This window comes from Vigna unguiculata, chromosome 2, assembly GCF_004118075.2.
Source record: "Vigna unguiculata cultivar IT97K-499-35 chromosome 2, ASM411807v1, whole genome shotgun sequence".
NCBI lineage: Eukaryota > Viridiplantae > Streptophyta > Magnoliopsida > Fabales > Fabaceae > Vigna > Vigna unguiculata.
In genome coordinates, this window is record NC_040280.1 from 27,327,099 (window position 1) to 27,340,481 (window position 13,383).

The 13,383-nt window shown below is 34.4% G+C and overlaps 3 protein-coding genes across 5 annotated transcripts; 2 read left to right on the forward strand and 1 right to left on the reverse strand.

Moving 5' to 3' along the window:
- The first annotated feature begins 768 nt into the window (after positions 1 to 768).
- Positions 769 to 4,061, forward strand: LOC114173406 (L10-interacting MYB domain-containing protein-like). Of its 2 annotated transcripts, none has more exons than XM_028057774.1 (3): positions 769 to 959; positions 1,476 to 1,999; positions 3,452 to 4,061. In XM_028057774.1, the coding sequence occupies exons 2-3, from the start codon at positions 1,646 to 1,648 to the stop codon at positions 4,004 to 4,006; spliced, it is 909 nt and encodes a 302-aa protein (XP_027913575.1). In that variant the 5' UTR covers positions 769 to 959; positions 1,476 to 1,645; the 3' UTR covers positions 4,007 to 4,061. The 2 variants fall into 2 exon arrangements, with proteins under 2 accessions (XP_027913575.1, XP_027913576.1); XM_028057775.1 differs by having other exon boundaries at positions 804 to 959; positions 1,646 to 1,999.
- A 1,197-nt stretch (positions 4,062 to 5,258) lies between these two features.
- On the reverse strand, positions 5,259 to 9,263 carry LOC114173403 (nitrate regulatory gene2 protein). Its single transcript, XM_028057772.1, has 4 exons — positions 8,099 to 9,263; positions 7,659 to 7,864; positions 7,201 to 7,424; positions 5,259 to 6,242 (listed from the first exon to the last, which is right to left on the reverse strand). The coding sequence occupies exons 1-4, from the start codon at positions 8,823 to 8,825 to the stop codon at positions 5,459 to 5,461; spliced, it is 1,941 nt and encodes a 646-aa protein (XP_027913573.1). The 5' UTR covers positions 8,826 to 9,263; the 3' UTR covers positions 5,259 to 5,458.
- Positions 9,264 to 9,781: 518 nt separating this feature from the next.
- LOC114173407 (L-ascorbate peroxidase 3-like) lies at positions 9,782 to 12,232 on the forward strand. 2 transcript variants are annotated; one of them, XM_028057776.1, is made up of 9 exons: positions 9,786 to 10,083; positions 10,171 to 10,295; positions 10,708 to 10,757; positions 10,925 to 10,990; positions 11,087 to 11,135; positions 11,276 to 11,358; positions 11,455 to 11,534; positions 11,676 to 11,778; positions 11,871 to 12,227. In XM_028057776.1, the coding sequence occupies exons 1-9, from the start codon at positions 9,971 to 9,973 to the stop codon at positions 12,042 to 12,044; spliced, it is 843 nt and encodes a 280-aa protein (XP_027913577.1). In that variant the 5' UTR covers positions 9,786 to 9,970; the 3' UTR covers positions 12,045 to 12,227. The 2 variants fall into 2 exon arrangements, with proteins under 2 accessions (XP_027913578.1, XP_027913577.1); XM_028057777.1 differs by lacking the exon at positions 11,676 to 11,778 and having other exon boundaries at positions 9,782 to 10,083; positions 11,871 to 12,232.
- Positions 12,233 to 13,383: the final 1,151 nt, after the last annotated feature.

Genomic DNA, 13,383 nt, shown 5'->3' on the forward strand with positions numbered 1-13,383 from the left:
ATACATAATAATATAACATAAAAATTAAAGTTATTATTACATAGTATGAAATTAAATATATATTTTTCAAATACGAACAAAAAAGTTACTCATTTTCATCTCTATCAATAATATTATTGAAAATAATAATAACCATAAAATAAAACAAAAACATCAATAATAATAATAATAATAATAATAATAATAATAATAATAAATAAATAAATAATTAAATAAACCATATTTATCCCCACATTAAGAAGTTAAGTAGAATAAATAGGTACGTAGTATTTGGTTAGAGATTAAGATATTTTTTCTTACAGTACCTTTTTTTGTCATTATAAGAACCGACAAAAACACAGGTTCTTTTACAATGTATTTACATTTTTATTCTATTAAAATAATATAATTTTATGATTTTAATATAATTTTAAATTATATTATTTTTACACGTAATTAATTGAATAATATAATTTAATATATAATTCTACAGAAATAGTATTAAAAATTATGTGAAATCATTTTTCAAAAAATATTTAATTCTTTTAGAATAAAAAGAACTATTCAATTATTTATTTTATTAAATAAATATATTATTATTATTTGTTTATTAAGAGGTAAAACTATCCATAGTCACAAACAAAAGGACATTTATCAAGTTATTGTAGATATAACTTATTAATTTAGACTTACCAATTTTATACCATAAACATTTTAATTTTATACATTTTATACCATAAACATTTTAATAAATCGTAACTTCTGCTAAAGAAACATGTGCAGTGATAATCTAAAATATTTTTTATAACTAGAAGTAATCAAACAAACGTTTACTTTTTGCCAAACCTCGATTAAAATTTTGTTCTTAGGCAGACTAGGTTGTTCTCAGTATTCTCTGTTCTTCTTCCCCTGTTTCAAGGAATAAATTGTGTAATCTCATCGAAGGGTCAATCTTCTTTGAGAGATCTGGTTTTCTCAAGGTAAATTTTCCTTCTCTCCTCTGCTTTAGGGTTTTCAAAAAGGTTTAACAAAATTCAATTAGAGAATTTACAATTGAATCGCAACATAAATGCCTAAACTGAGATACATATGTTTTTTCTGAGTCTGAATGAAATAAAGTTTATACCTTTACTCTTTTATGCTGTTTGCAAGCTTGCAATCGCACAGTGGATCGTACTAATTTTTGGGTCTTCTTTGATTTGTGTGTCCTCCTCTTACCATAATGTGTGCTTACAATGCTGCCCATTTCATCAGTACCATTCTCAATTGTAATTGGTTGGTTATGCATTTTTTGTATTATGCATTTTTAATTATTGCTAGCGATATTCAACTAGAATCTTAAGTCCAGACGATATAATTCACAATTTGTTTGGAATTGTGTCAAAGACCCACATTGCGGCTAAAATTACAGTGTATTTGTTGTATTGCATCGGGTTACTTGAATCTCATAAATTTAATGTCAAAACAATGAAAGAAGCTTCTTCTATTTGCTACAGAATTGACTCATGTTCTTCGCTTGAGGAGGGAAATCAAACACGGAAACAATGTGTGGCGTATAATTGGATGTCCTTTCTTGCAGTGTGAATGCAGTTCTAAATACCTACAAACTCTTGTTATGTGTACTGTGTTGCCACTTTATCAAACACTTATGTACAGTAAACTATAGATGGCAGGCCAATTTACGAGATCAAGAAGACTAGAAACTCAGCAGCAGGAACAGTCGAGGGCTAGGTGGACGACATCACTAACTAAGATACTTGCCACACTGATGGTTGACCAAGTACATAAAGGGAATAAACATAACAATTTATTCAATAAGAAAGCATGGAAATATATTTGTGATGAGTTTTACAGCAAAACAGGTCTGAAATGGGACAAGGAACAGCTCAAAAACCGATATTCGGTCTTGAGGCGGCAGTATACTATTGTAAAGTCCATTCTTGATCAAAGTGACTTTAGTTGGGATGAATCCACAGGATCTATAACAGCCAATGATGAAATTTGGGCGGAATACATCAAGGTATGTTCCTTCATCTTTTGTTTTGTTTTTAACAAAACATCAAAGTATGGTGCTGCTGAAAGAAGAAACTTTGAACATATTGTCATTTTGTATGCTGTTTGGTTTAAAGAAAGGGAGTAGAGGGGTGGGATTTATTGTATGGTCTAGGACCATGTGCCATGGTTTTGATCAATCTTCATGTGACACATATTTGAGTTTTATTGATTTCGTTAATTGAAAAACTTGGCTGCATGTTATAGAGAGATTGGCTGAGACTTTGGATACGTGGTGGTTTTAAACTATAGAGTAATTTCTCGTGGAGGAACAACTTGTTTGATTTATAAGAGAAGGAGAGGGAAACTAAAATAATTTACTATTATAACGGTTCAAATTGGATGGAAAGTTCTTTGAATTGAGACAAATTCACTACTCACTATTAGATCCTTTTATGACAGCACAGTTGTTCCTTGGAGGCTAAGAAACAGATGGAACAATGCTATAGAGTATATTAAGAGTATACGTTTCAGACTTTTGCACAATTTTAGGAAGGGAAATAGGTTTGCTGATAACCTAGCTAATTCTGGTGTACCTCCATGTATTGCTTATTACTTTTGTTGTGATAGATGCAGTCTTCCACATTTTGTATTCTTTTAGGGGGGTTTGGTTTGGTCCCCCACTTTTGTATTTCTTTCTTTTTCAATGTATTAAAAATGCTGTAAACCTCTTGGTATTCAAATTTCTATGGATAGGAAAGAACTATAACTCAAATGTTCATCTTAAGGATAATTTAATTAGCATGGTTTATAAACATTAGAGGGGAGACAAAAACAGGGAGGTGAGGGGATTTTCCTTCTCTTATCCTTTCCCGATATTTGAACCAAACAAGCTCTTAATGAGTTTCAACATTCAAGAATGCTTTGTATGAAAAATCTGTTTCCAATTTTTTTTTCCTACCAAGGTGAAGATAGAGTTTTGTATGGATAGCTTATCCGAGATTAATTTAAAATTCTCCAAAAGTTTGATTTTCATTGTAATGATAAAATATGGAACAAGTAATGTTAACAACTTGAAAATGTTGTGGCTTAATTTCTCTCTCCATTGAAACCCTGTAGCTTTTTTATGAACGCTGCATTCTTTATTGTAGGGTGAAATATTAAAATTCATGTGGAATTCACAAAACATGTATGGCTGGGATTATTTTGGTGAAACTACATTTTTTTTTTGTTTAAAGCCCTTAGGAAACTAATAAAAAAAAAGCATTAGTTTTCTAAAACAAGTTTAACTAAACACACAATAATAGAAAATGAGGCTAACTTGGCTTTCATGAGGATGTTTAAAAGAATGTGTTTATATTACCATCATTTTTTGTAGTTTCAATTATAACCTGCAGCATCTTTTCTCTGGATAGGGATTCCATTGAACACAGACTTGTGTTCTATAAAATAGTTCTAGATTAACTCTTAGAAATTGCAGAAACATCCAGATGCTGAGACTGTCAAAACCGGTGGGTGCCCAATCTTTAAAGAACTTTGCACAATATTCTCTGAGCCAGCAACCAATGGCAAACATGAATATGTAGCTGCATCTGAGGGTGAACATACTTCTGTAACTCCTTGTCTAGAGCCATTGAACACGCACCATGAGGAGTCCTCATCAGAATCTCAGGACGAGGAAGATGCTAATGATCCTCAAACAGTTCAACCTACTACACCTACTGGAATTTCTAAGCGCAAAAGAGGACGTAAAGGAATTGATGAAGCTATTGCAGATGCCATGTTTGAGATGGCGTCTGCTTCAAAGATGAGGGCAGCTGCCATAGAGCAACAAATTGCTAGATTTAGCATGGCTGACTGTATTAGGGACTTAGATTTGATGCAAGGTGTTGATCAACAACTATATTTTGCTGCTCTTGATCTGTTCAACAAACCTAATGCTAGGGAGATATTTTTGTCCCTCAAAAAGGATAAACGTTTAACTTGGTTGCGTGGTAAGTGTTCTGTTGCATCCAATTTATCTTGTGCAGAATGAAAAAAGAGAAAAAAAAAAAAAAATCTTAGTCAGAGTTTGATCCCTTTCTGTTAAATTATTTGCAAGCTTTGATTATATAATCTCATACATACAATAGTACTTCCGGAATTGTTAATGTTAAAACCAGTATTAATGTGTATTATTAATGTTTGCACGCGGGAGTGGATTCAGTCACTTTTTTTTAGAAAAAATCTCATAATTTTAGTTCGTTCATTTTCATCTGTTTTTTTTTTTTATTTTTTGAAAATTGAAGTGAATCATTCAAGATATGAAAATGAACTAAAGTTACATAAATTTTTCCTCAAAAGGTCACCCTTCCCTTTGCACACACCTATGATGTTTTCAAAACTTTTAAATTGGACCATTAAACTTGAAAAAAGTTTAAATTGGTAATTATCAAAAGAATTTTAAACATATAATCACTTGTTTATTGGGACTATTTTAGTAAATTGATTTCTTTTCTTAAAATATACGCAAAGTTTAATTTGATAAGTTTTTTTTTAAACAAGATCCCAATAAATCTTGTAAGAATTTAGTAATGTATATTTCTCATCTACGAGTTTTTTACAAATTATAACTTTTTATTTTATGAAATTGTACTTGGTATAAGTTAGGAAATATAATAATTAGAAATGTATTAAATATATCAATCAAGTCACATCAAGTAATAATTATATGTCAATAAATATAAAAAAAATTATGTAAAAGTTTAGATGAGTGTGTGTGTGCGCTAAGATATCTTACATTGTTTGAACAAATTCTATCTTGGTGAATTGATTTTGATGGTTGCTTAATAGTTTGATGGGTCAAACGTTGCTAGTACAATTTTAAATGTATGTCACCAAAGCCACAGAATCAGTTGAACAACATATTAAGCACAGTTCAGTGAAATCTGACAAGCACAGAACTAACTACCACATCCAGCAACATGCGTAACATTACATTTAGCATTTCCTAAACATAATTATTAAAAAAAGAAATACTTACGAATATAATTCAAATTTTCAGTGATTCCAATGTTGAAGGATTCTATGAAAAGGAGAAAAAAAAAGTAGAAGTGTTTTATTATACTATAGAGTTTAGTCTGCGGTCCTCGTACCAAATTAAATTCAATTCCGCACATAATTCTTGCAGGAAACGTGACAGGAGCAGAGATTCTGTATTTTTGTTGAATGCATAGACAAGACACTTTCCCAAAGTTAAGAAGAGGAATCAAACCTTAAAAAAAAGGTACAACTTGGCCACAAAATTCTGAGTCTTCAAATCTTCAATTTTTTCTCGACTATATATATTATCATATTAACAGTACACAATGAAACCAAGTAAAACCCATCGTAATAAATGCTTGCGGATTGAGGAATCTACACCAATAGTCTCCATAACAGGTGGTATGAGGTATCATGATTCATGATATCAGATTCATCTATACACGACATATGAACTAGAATTCTCCTACGCCAATATTCTCTTCACGTCATGCTCCTGTTCAGCAACTTTGGCTTTGTTGTATACAGATTCAAAAACCTCCATGCAAACACTTGAAAACCCCACAATCCCTTGAAACACATGAGGGCAACCCATTTGCAAGTTGTTCAGCGTCATTGCCCTAGTCACACTCACTGCCTTCTCGTACTTGTTCTTCTCTTCTTCTGCCTTTGCTCTCAAAGCTTCCACCTTGGCACGCTTCTGGGTCACCGAGTCCTTGTTTCGCATTGAACCAGAGGATTCTGGCATGGAGTATGGACCATACTTGCACTCCAACGACCGAAGCTGAACCACCTTCTTCTCAAGCTCTTTGAACGCGCAATCTGACTTCTTCTTCTGTTTATACTCCTCTGCCTGTTGCTCCACTATGGCATGAATAACCGTCAACAAGCTTTTTATTCCTTCGGATGCTACATTGTCTGGAATGCGATCAACAGCAAGGTGCCATTCTTCACAGAGGGAGTATATCTTTGACTCCTCCGGGGTTCTGCTTAGAGGGTTTTTGCTGAACTGGAAAAGGGTGAGTCTTAGCCAACCTGTGAGGGATTGGATGTAATCGCGGTGAGCCTTGAAGAGGTTGCAGAAAGATTGGTGCCATTGCTGAACTTCAAGCTCCAGCTGAAGAGTTGATTGCCTGTGAATCTCAGAAGTGGGGTTGTTTGATGGTACGGTGTTGAGGTACTCTAGCTGCTGAACTATGTGCTTTTGAACTTGATGACACTCGTACATGCTTCTCCACATGCACATTAATCTGCCAACATAACAAACACAATGCTGAGAAAGCCTTCTTATTCTGATAAACTTCACTAGTACATATATTTTTTTCTCTAATAAATGTTTTTGATTGTTGAATGTTGTTGAATTGTAATGTCAGTTATGTCACTGTTGATAGAAATCCTAGCAGACAGGGATAGTGCTACACATTATTCTGTAAGCAAATCAGAAGCAACAGTGTTTGTGCAAGGACAACAAGCATTCCGGATGAAAGCAAACAAAATGGCGAAGGATGATTTGTATTTTAGATCGTTTGGCAGTTCCCAGCAGAGAGTATACCTCGATTTCAACCTTTCTCGAATTTGTGTTGTTTGTACAGGTTGCCAAAGTAAAAAGGATATCATGATTTTATGAACAGAAAACCCAGATGAGAATCATCATGCGGGGACCATAACATCCCATCCATTGGTACATAATCATTCCAATTGAAAGTCATGTGAGAAACTATATGGTACAAAGTACGCCACAATAATGTCTAGTCCAAGATATGTATAGAGGGTTTAGAAGCGATAAGCACTGATCCAAAGGAAACACCCACGATCAAAAATGATATTTTGGGTTGTACGAATTGTACTCGTCTCAGTCAAGGGCAAAACTACATCAGTGAAAACTATAAAGCAGTCAAAAGCAATATTTTCTACTGTCACTGATGCTCTATGCCTACGCATGTATATATTCTGACTCAGTTTGTAACTCAGTCCCTTGAAGGAAAAGGGTGCTCCCACGGCTTATTCATGCCTCTTCGCTTTTCCCATTCCTACCAGCAAGCTAAGACCCCAAAAGGGTCCCTCCCAACAGAACGAAAATGCTTCCCTTACTTTAAGATTCAGTATCTTATTTGCTACTGAGCTAGTGTTTTTCACTATTGCAGGATAGCTTTTTCCTTTAGCTCGTTATGTATAAAATTAAAGAGGATTCTGAAATGAGAGACTTACCCTTTGACAAGCTCAATGAGTTGAGGGTACAGCTCCACCTCCCTCAGTTTGATTATTTCAGCAGATGTAGTATCAATGGCCTGAGAAGCAACCATCATTTGTGATTCTAATTTCTCCACTTCTTTCTTTGTCTTCTCTGCCTTCACATAATCAGCTCTCTTCATCTCCACCTTCCTTAGCAGTGCCAGCTTCTTCTCATGCTCCATCTTTATAGTCTTCGCATTCTTTTACCAACAAAACCAAATATTAGAAAAGTTAAACAACGATTAAAGGGAATTGTCAATTATCTATGAATATGAACAATAAGCATAGCATCGATAGAACATTAGTTGTAAAGAACAAGATTTCTTCACCAGACCCGCATCAAATCTTATGTTCTCAAAAGAGAAATAAATAACCTATAACTTTTTCCCTTTTCTTTTTCTTTTATTATTACCATCCGCAAAAGAGTAACACACCTTGACCTCTTGAAACAACTTCTTCTCCCATGCATATAGCCTCTCCACGGTGGAGCCATGCCCAACACCTCCACCTCCATTAGCCCCAAAAGTACCAACAGAAACAGGAGTTCCCTCGGCCAGTTTTCCAAACCCATTCAGCTTCGGACTCGAACCCCAAGTCCACAATGACGGACTCAAATTCCACCCATAGCTGTGCACTTTACCTACCACCACCAAGTGAAAACATAACCCTTCAGAATCCAAAATGCTGAAGAAAAACAAAAACTTGAACTACATAGAGAAGTCAAATAAAACCATAAACAAAAGGGTTAATTCAACATGCAAGGGGTTCATTTCCAGTTACCACAAGCAAATCTCAAGAGATTCGCACTCCAGAAAAGGAGTTAGCACTTAAGACCCCTGAAATTGTCACATGCAATGATGAAAATGAGGCTTACACGCTTTACTGTTATCAGAAAACCCAGAGTTTGAAACTTCAAGGATCAAAGAAACATGAGAACCAGCATCAGCGGCTTTGAGAAAATAATCATCAAGCTCTTTGATAACTTCAACAAGATCCTTAGTACTGTTCCTCGAAACAACCATTGCAAGCTCGCTGGGTGTCTCCTTGGAAAACCCGCTCACCACTGACGGCGGAGCCGTCACGCTCGCCGCCGCCATCACTACCACTTCTGATCCGGTAGTGGTTGTAGCCTCCCACTCCTCCTCCGTCACCGACCGGGAAGCCATCGCCGGCGCAGCCGGCATAAACGGGTCCCAGAAATCCCAGGCGGAGGAAGGCACCGGAGGCGGCGGGGGAGGCGGCGGGGGTAGAGCAGGCGAGGAGGTAGTGTCCGAAGTCCACGTGTAAGAGCTCGGACTCATCGGCGGCGGAGGAGGCGGCGGCGGCATCGGGGTGGGAGTTCGAGGCGGCGGCGGCGGGAGAATGGGCTGAGGGCGCGGCGGAAGGTGGTGATGGTGATGGTTGAGGTGGTGGAGAACCGTAGTTTCAGCATTTGCGAACTGAAAGAGTGCTGAACCAGTGGCACGAAGCGAACGAATGTACATAGCATGTGCCGCAGAAAAAGCGTGTCTGGCTTGCACGAACTGCTTCATGTAACGCTTCCTGGCTTTGCAACGCGACACCGTTTCCTCCCTCTCAATCCTCGACTGGCAGCAACCCATCTTCTCCTTTTGTTGTTCGGTGAAGAGAATGAGTAAAGGGTGGTTTGTGTGTGCTCAAAAAACTGTGGTGGTGGTGGTGGTGGTTCTGCAAAAGTTCCCTATTTTAATGCCTGTAACTCTGGCTTTGGGTGGGAAGTGCCAAAGGTACTTTATTTTTGGGTCAAAACTAAAGAACCTCCATTTAAAGGCATTCCTCTCTGGGACACTTGAACTTGGTTCAGAATCTAAAGTAGAGAAGACTGAGAAGAAGAGAGATAATGCAGTTTAGGAATGTGGTTGTGTTGAAGATGGTGCATTGGGTTTTCTCTCTCTATACTATAGTGGGGTGGAGGAGGAGCAGCAATGGAGAGAAAGAGAAGTAGCACACAGACAGACAATGGCTTTGGGCAGAGAGCCTGCAATTAAAAAAAGACAGTGAATTTTTTTGTTTGGTGTTTGAATTTAGGTGGACCAAAATGCCCCCTCTCATGGCCTATAAGGTAAATTTTCTTTTCTCTTTGCATAATAACATAACATGAAGTAACATGCATGATGCAGAGCACGACATACCCGAAGGGCCACTGCCAGATCAGATCAGATGCACTTCTGGGATATCCTTCAGTGAGGGCTTTTTAGATTCAAGAGTACTGATATACCAATATTTTTAAAATTATGTAAAATTCTAAATGAATCTGGTGTTAAAGAAAAAGTTTTATGTTTTACCATCAATAAATAATAAAAATATCCAAAAGAACAAGTTCAAAGTATAAAAGTGTCTCAGTAACATTTATATTAGATCCAAAAGTCATTTTAGTAATATAGTATATGAAGAATGATTTTAGTAAGAAAGCAACATTTTTCTAATTCACGAAATTAACCTTATTGGCTGTTGTTGGAACTGAATGTTCTGGTTGTGAAGGAAACAAATTAGTGACGACAAAACAAATTCTTTCTCTCTCGCTGCAGCAAAGTAATCAAAGGAACGAAATCCCTTCCTTGGTATTGCAGCATCAGCTTCATGTTCATTCTGTTATCTCTCGCTTCATATAAAAACCCTTCACATGCAAAATCCTTTCTGCACTTGCACCTTCCGTTTCATAATCCTCTCTCTCTCAAACCAAAACGCACGAAGTTGCGTTGCATCTGAAATTTAACTCGACGGTGCAATGGCGAAGGCTATAGCTGATGCTGAGTATGTGAAGGAAATTGAGAAGGCTCGTCGTGACCTTCGCGCTCTTATCTCTAGCAGAAACTGTGCCCCTCTCATGCTTCGATTAGCGTATGTTAATTATAATTTGTAGCTACTTTCATTTCTTTATCTCCATTGTTGTATATTTGATGGAGCAAATTTGTATCTTATTTGTAGGTGGCATGATGCTGGTACCTATGATGTTAAGACAGGAACAGGAGGCCCCAATGGTTCTATCAGGAATGCACCAGAGTTGAATCACGCAGCAAACAAGGGGCTGCAAACAGCAGTTCTGTTCTGTGGTGAGTTTTCTTCCATCTGAAATCAATTTTTCTTTTACAGGCAAATTTGTCCACAAATTACAAAAATTGGTCAGAAAATAATTACTGTAGAATCGTGAGAATTTCACATGATTTCTAAATGAATGTTTGAAAAATTGAAGTTTTAAAAGAATCATGACGATGACGACTTCAATGTTATAAAATCGTGATGATTCTTGACAACTTCACTTTTTCATAAATTCATGCAAAAGTCGAGTGGAGTTCTCACAAGTCATGAGTTCACACTCTTGAAGCAGTCGTTATTTTATAACTTGCCCAATTTCATAATTTTTAGACAAATTTGATTCAGATATGTAAAAAGACCCTGAAATTACCAAGTCATCTTTTTGTATCACTTTATAGTTCTCACTGCTGTGGTTTCTTTGTACAACAGAGGAAGTGAAGGCCAAACATCCAAAAGTTTCATATGCTGACCTTTACCAGGTTATAATTCTAGTTTTGGCATGTAGTTTCTCTAATAATAAGCACATTTTTTTACCATAATTTGTAACACATTAATATCAGTTAAGTAAAAAATCATAAAAATTCTGTAAGTTCTCACATGTAACAGATTAATTAACTTGCACGCATTGGATTATTTTGTATTTCAGCTAGCTGGTGTTGTTGCAGTAGAGATCACAGGGGGACCAACTATCGACTTTGTTCCAGGAAGAAAGGTATATATATATATATAATTCACCAGTTTTGTTTAGTCTCATGTTTTTCGATTTTCTTTGTTTTAACTTGATATTTACTGTAACTTTCTTTACTAGGATTCATTGGAATCTCCAGCAGAAGGGCGTCTTCCAGATGCCAAACAAGGTGAATCACTGTGTTGTCTATTTTGTCTGCAGTTTTCTGTCATTTAGCAGATAAAAATATATTGAAGACATCATTGATAAAGGTATTGTGTAGTGAATTTTGAGTTCTAGTAATTGAGAATATATATGGAAGAATTTCAGGTGCATCGCATTTAAGAGAAATCTTTTATCGCATGGGGCTAAGTGACAGAGACATTGTGGCTCTATCTGGAGGTCACACTTTGGTAAAAACTATGTTAAATGAATCCAAAAGTTCTTCAATTAGTGAATAGTTAAAGTGCAAAATTTAATCATTTTCATTAATATTATTCATTGATAAGGGAAAGGCACATAGAGATCGTTCTGACTTTGAAGGGCAGTGGACAAAGGACCCTTTGAAGTTTGATAACTCATATTTTGTGTAAGATGTTCTTTACTTGCATGATCTACTGATATAGTTTCTGCTAATTTATTTAAAATGAAAAAAAAAAAAAATTGAAGTTGCTGATATATATATATATATATATATATATATATATATATATATATATAACTCTGACAGAGAATTACTGAAAGGGGAATCAAAAGATTTATTGAAACTTCCCACTGACAAGGCTCTAGTTGAAGATCCTATCTTTCGCAAGTATGTTGAACTGTATGCAAAGGTAGCAGACAAATCAAAGTGTTGGAAATTAACGTTTTACTGTGATTATATAGAGTGAACTTTTGCTAAAAAAATGGTTTTGAATTGTACTAGGATGAGGATGCTTTTTTCAAAGATTATGCAACCTCGCACAAAAAACTCTCAGAGCTTGGCTTCATTTTGAAGAATCACCGTTCCATATTAGCCAAGGGAATTATAGGATTTGGTATTGCCTTAACTGCAGTGATCTTGGGTTACTTACATGAACTAAACAAACCAACCAATTGAAGAATATATATATATATATACATATATATATATATATATATATATATATAAACTTAAATTCATGTATGATATAGTTCCCAGTACACGACACATGGCTGGTTTTCGTATGTCTTAAAAATAAAAATGTTTGAATTGTAATGAGAAATCTGTATTGTAGTGTTATAACTAAACCATAAATTTGGTATTGAAAAGTCATATATAAAGTAATTCATAATTAATTAATAATGTTCTTTTTTTTTTGTCAATTACAATGATGGTACCAAGAGTTAAATGTAAAATTTCGTGTAAATTATATAAAATTTCTATTATTATTAGGTAAACCTTACGTTAGTGGGATAAAATAATAATGTAACTCAACTATAAATTGCAAGATCTTTTTAACAAAATAATTGCTATTGGTACTAATGAAAAACAAATCATCTTAATATAGATAGTGTGGTACATAGTCTCCCTACCAATAAAACTTTTTAAATCAAACTACAGAAGAGAGTAATTAAGTTTAATCAAGACATTTAAAGATTAGGTTTAATTGTAATAAGAATATTATTTAAATTTAACTCGTTTATTTAAATGAGGCGAATTTTAGCTAAGCTTAGTTTACTTACAAATTTTGGAACCTGGAATTTCAACCACTCAGCTTGTTAATTATAACCAGTTTATTTTGTTTTTATTAATCTCAAATATTAACCCATCTCATGCTTTGTTAGTTAATGAGTTATTAACTTGTTCACGTGATTTTGCTTTGTCATTAATACTTATTCAGTATGAGATATAAATGTGATTTATTATTTATTGAAGTGCTGTTTAAATAGATTAAGTGTCTATTTTTTTTTTTTTTGTAAAGATCAAACCGTATTATTTTTTATGAGAATATATATAAAATAATTAATGATACTTAAAATGTTTAAAACATCAAATGTTTTAAAATAAAAAACGTTAAAACAACAGTTTATTTTATAAGGAAGTAGATATATTTATGTATTTTTTATTTATTAAAGAAACGCTTTTGGCTTTCAAAATTGCCTTATATTTGTTGATTTTTTAAAGTAAATGAAACGTATGAAAACACGATGACAATTTTAATTTTTTTGCAAATTTGTATTTGAAGTTTTATTTTAATAATTTAAAAAAAATTATAATGATTACATATCTCCTTCAACCCAAGTATACTTTACCTACTTAACTCATCAATCGAATGATCAAATAAATAATGAATGAAACTAAAAGTTTGTAATAAAAAAATTCTTTACTGACGGAATAACAAAAAAAATTATGTGGTAGCAAAAATAGTAGTTGCAAATTAATTAGTGGTCGAATCGAAAGTTAATCACTAAATAAT

Excerpts from the sequence above, each read along its gene's own strand:
- LOC114173406 (XM_028057774.1), top strand. The coding sequence starts at position 1,646 with ATGGCAGGCCAATTTACGAGATCAAGAAGACTAGAAACTCAGCAGCAG. Across the intron at positions 2,000-3,451 it reads TTTGGGCGGAATACATCAAG|AAACATCCAGATGCTGAGAC; the intron begins GTATGTTCCTTC and ends TAGAAATTGCAG.
- LOC114173403 (XM_028057772.1), bottom strand. The coding sequence starts at position 8,825 with ATGGGTTGCTGCCAGTCGAGGATTGAGAGGGAGGAAACGGTGTCGCGT. Across the intron at positions 7,865-8,098 it reads TTCTGATAACAGTAAAGCGT|GTAAAGTGCACAGCTATGGG; the intron begins GTAAGCCTCATT and ends TGGTGGTGGTAG. Across the intron at positions 7,425-7,658 it reads AGTTGTTTCAAGAGGTCAAG|AATGCGAAGACTATAAAGAT; the intron begins GTGTGTTACTCT and ends TGTTGGTAAAAG.
- LOC114173407 (XM_028057776.1), top strand. The coding sequence starts at position 9,971 with ATGGCGAAGGCTATAGCTGATGCTGAGTATGTGAAGGAAATTGAGAAG. Across the intron at positions 10,991-11,086 it reads ACTTTGTTCCAGGAAGAAAG|GATTCATTGGAATCTCCAGC; the intron begins GTATATATATAT and ends TTTCTTTACTAG. Across the intron at positions 11,779-11,870 it reads ATGTTGAACTGTATGCAAAG|GATGAGGATGCTTTTTTCAA; the intron begins GTAGCAGACAAA and ends GAATTGTACTAG.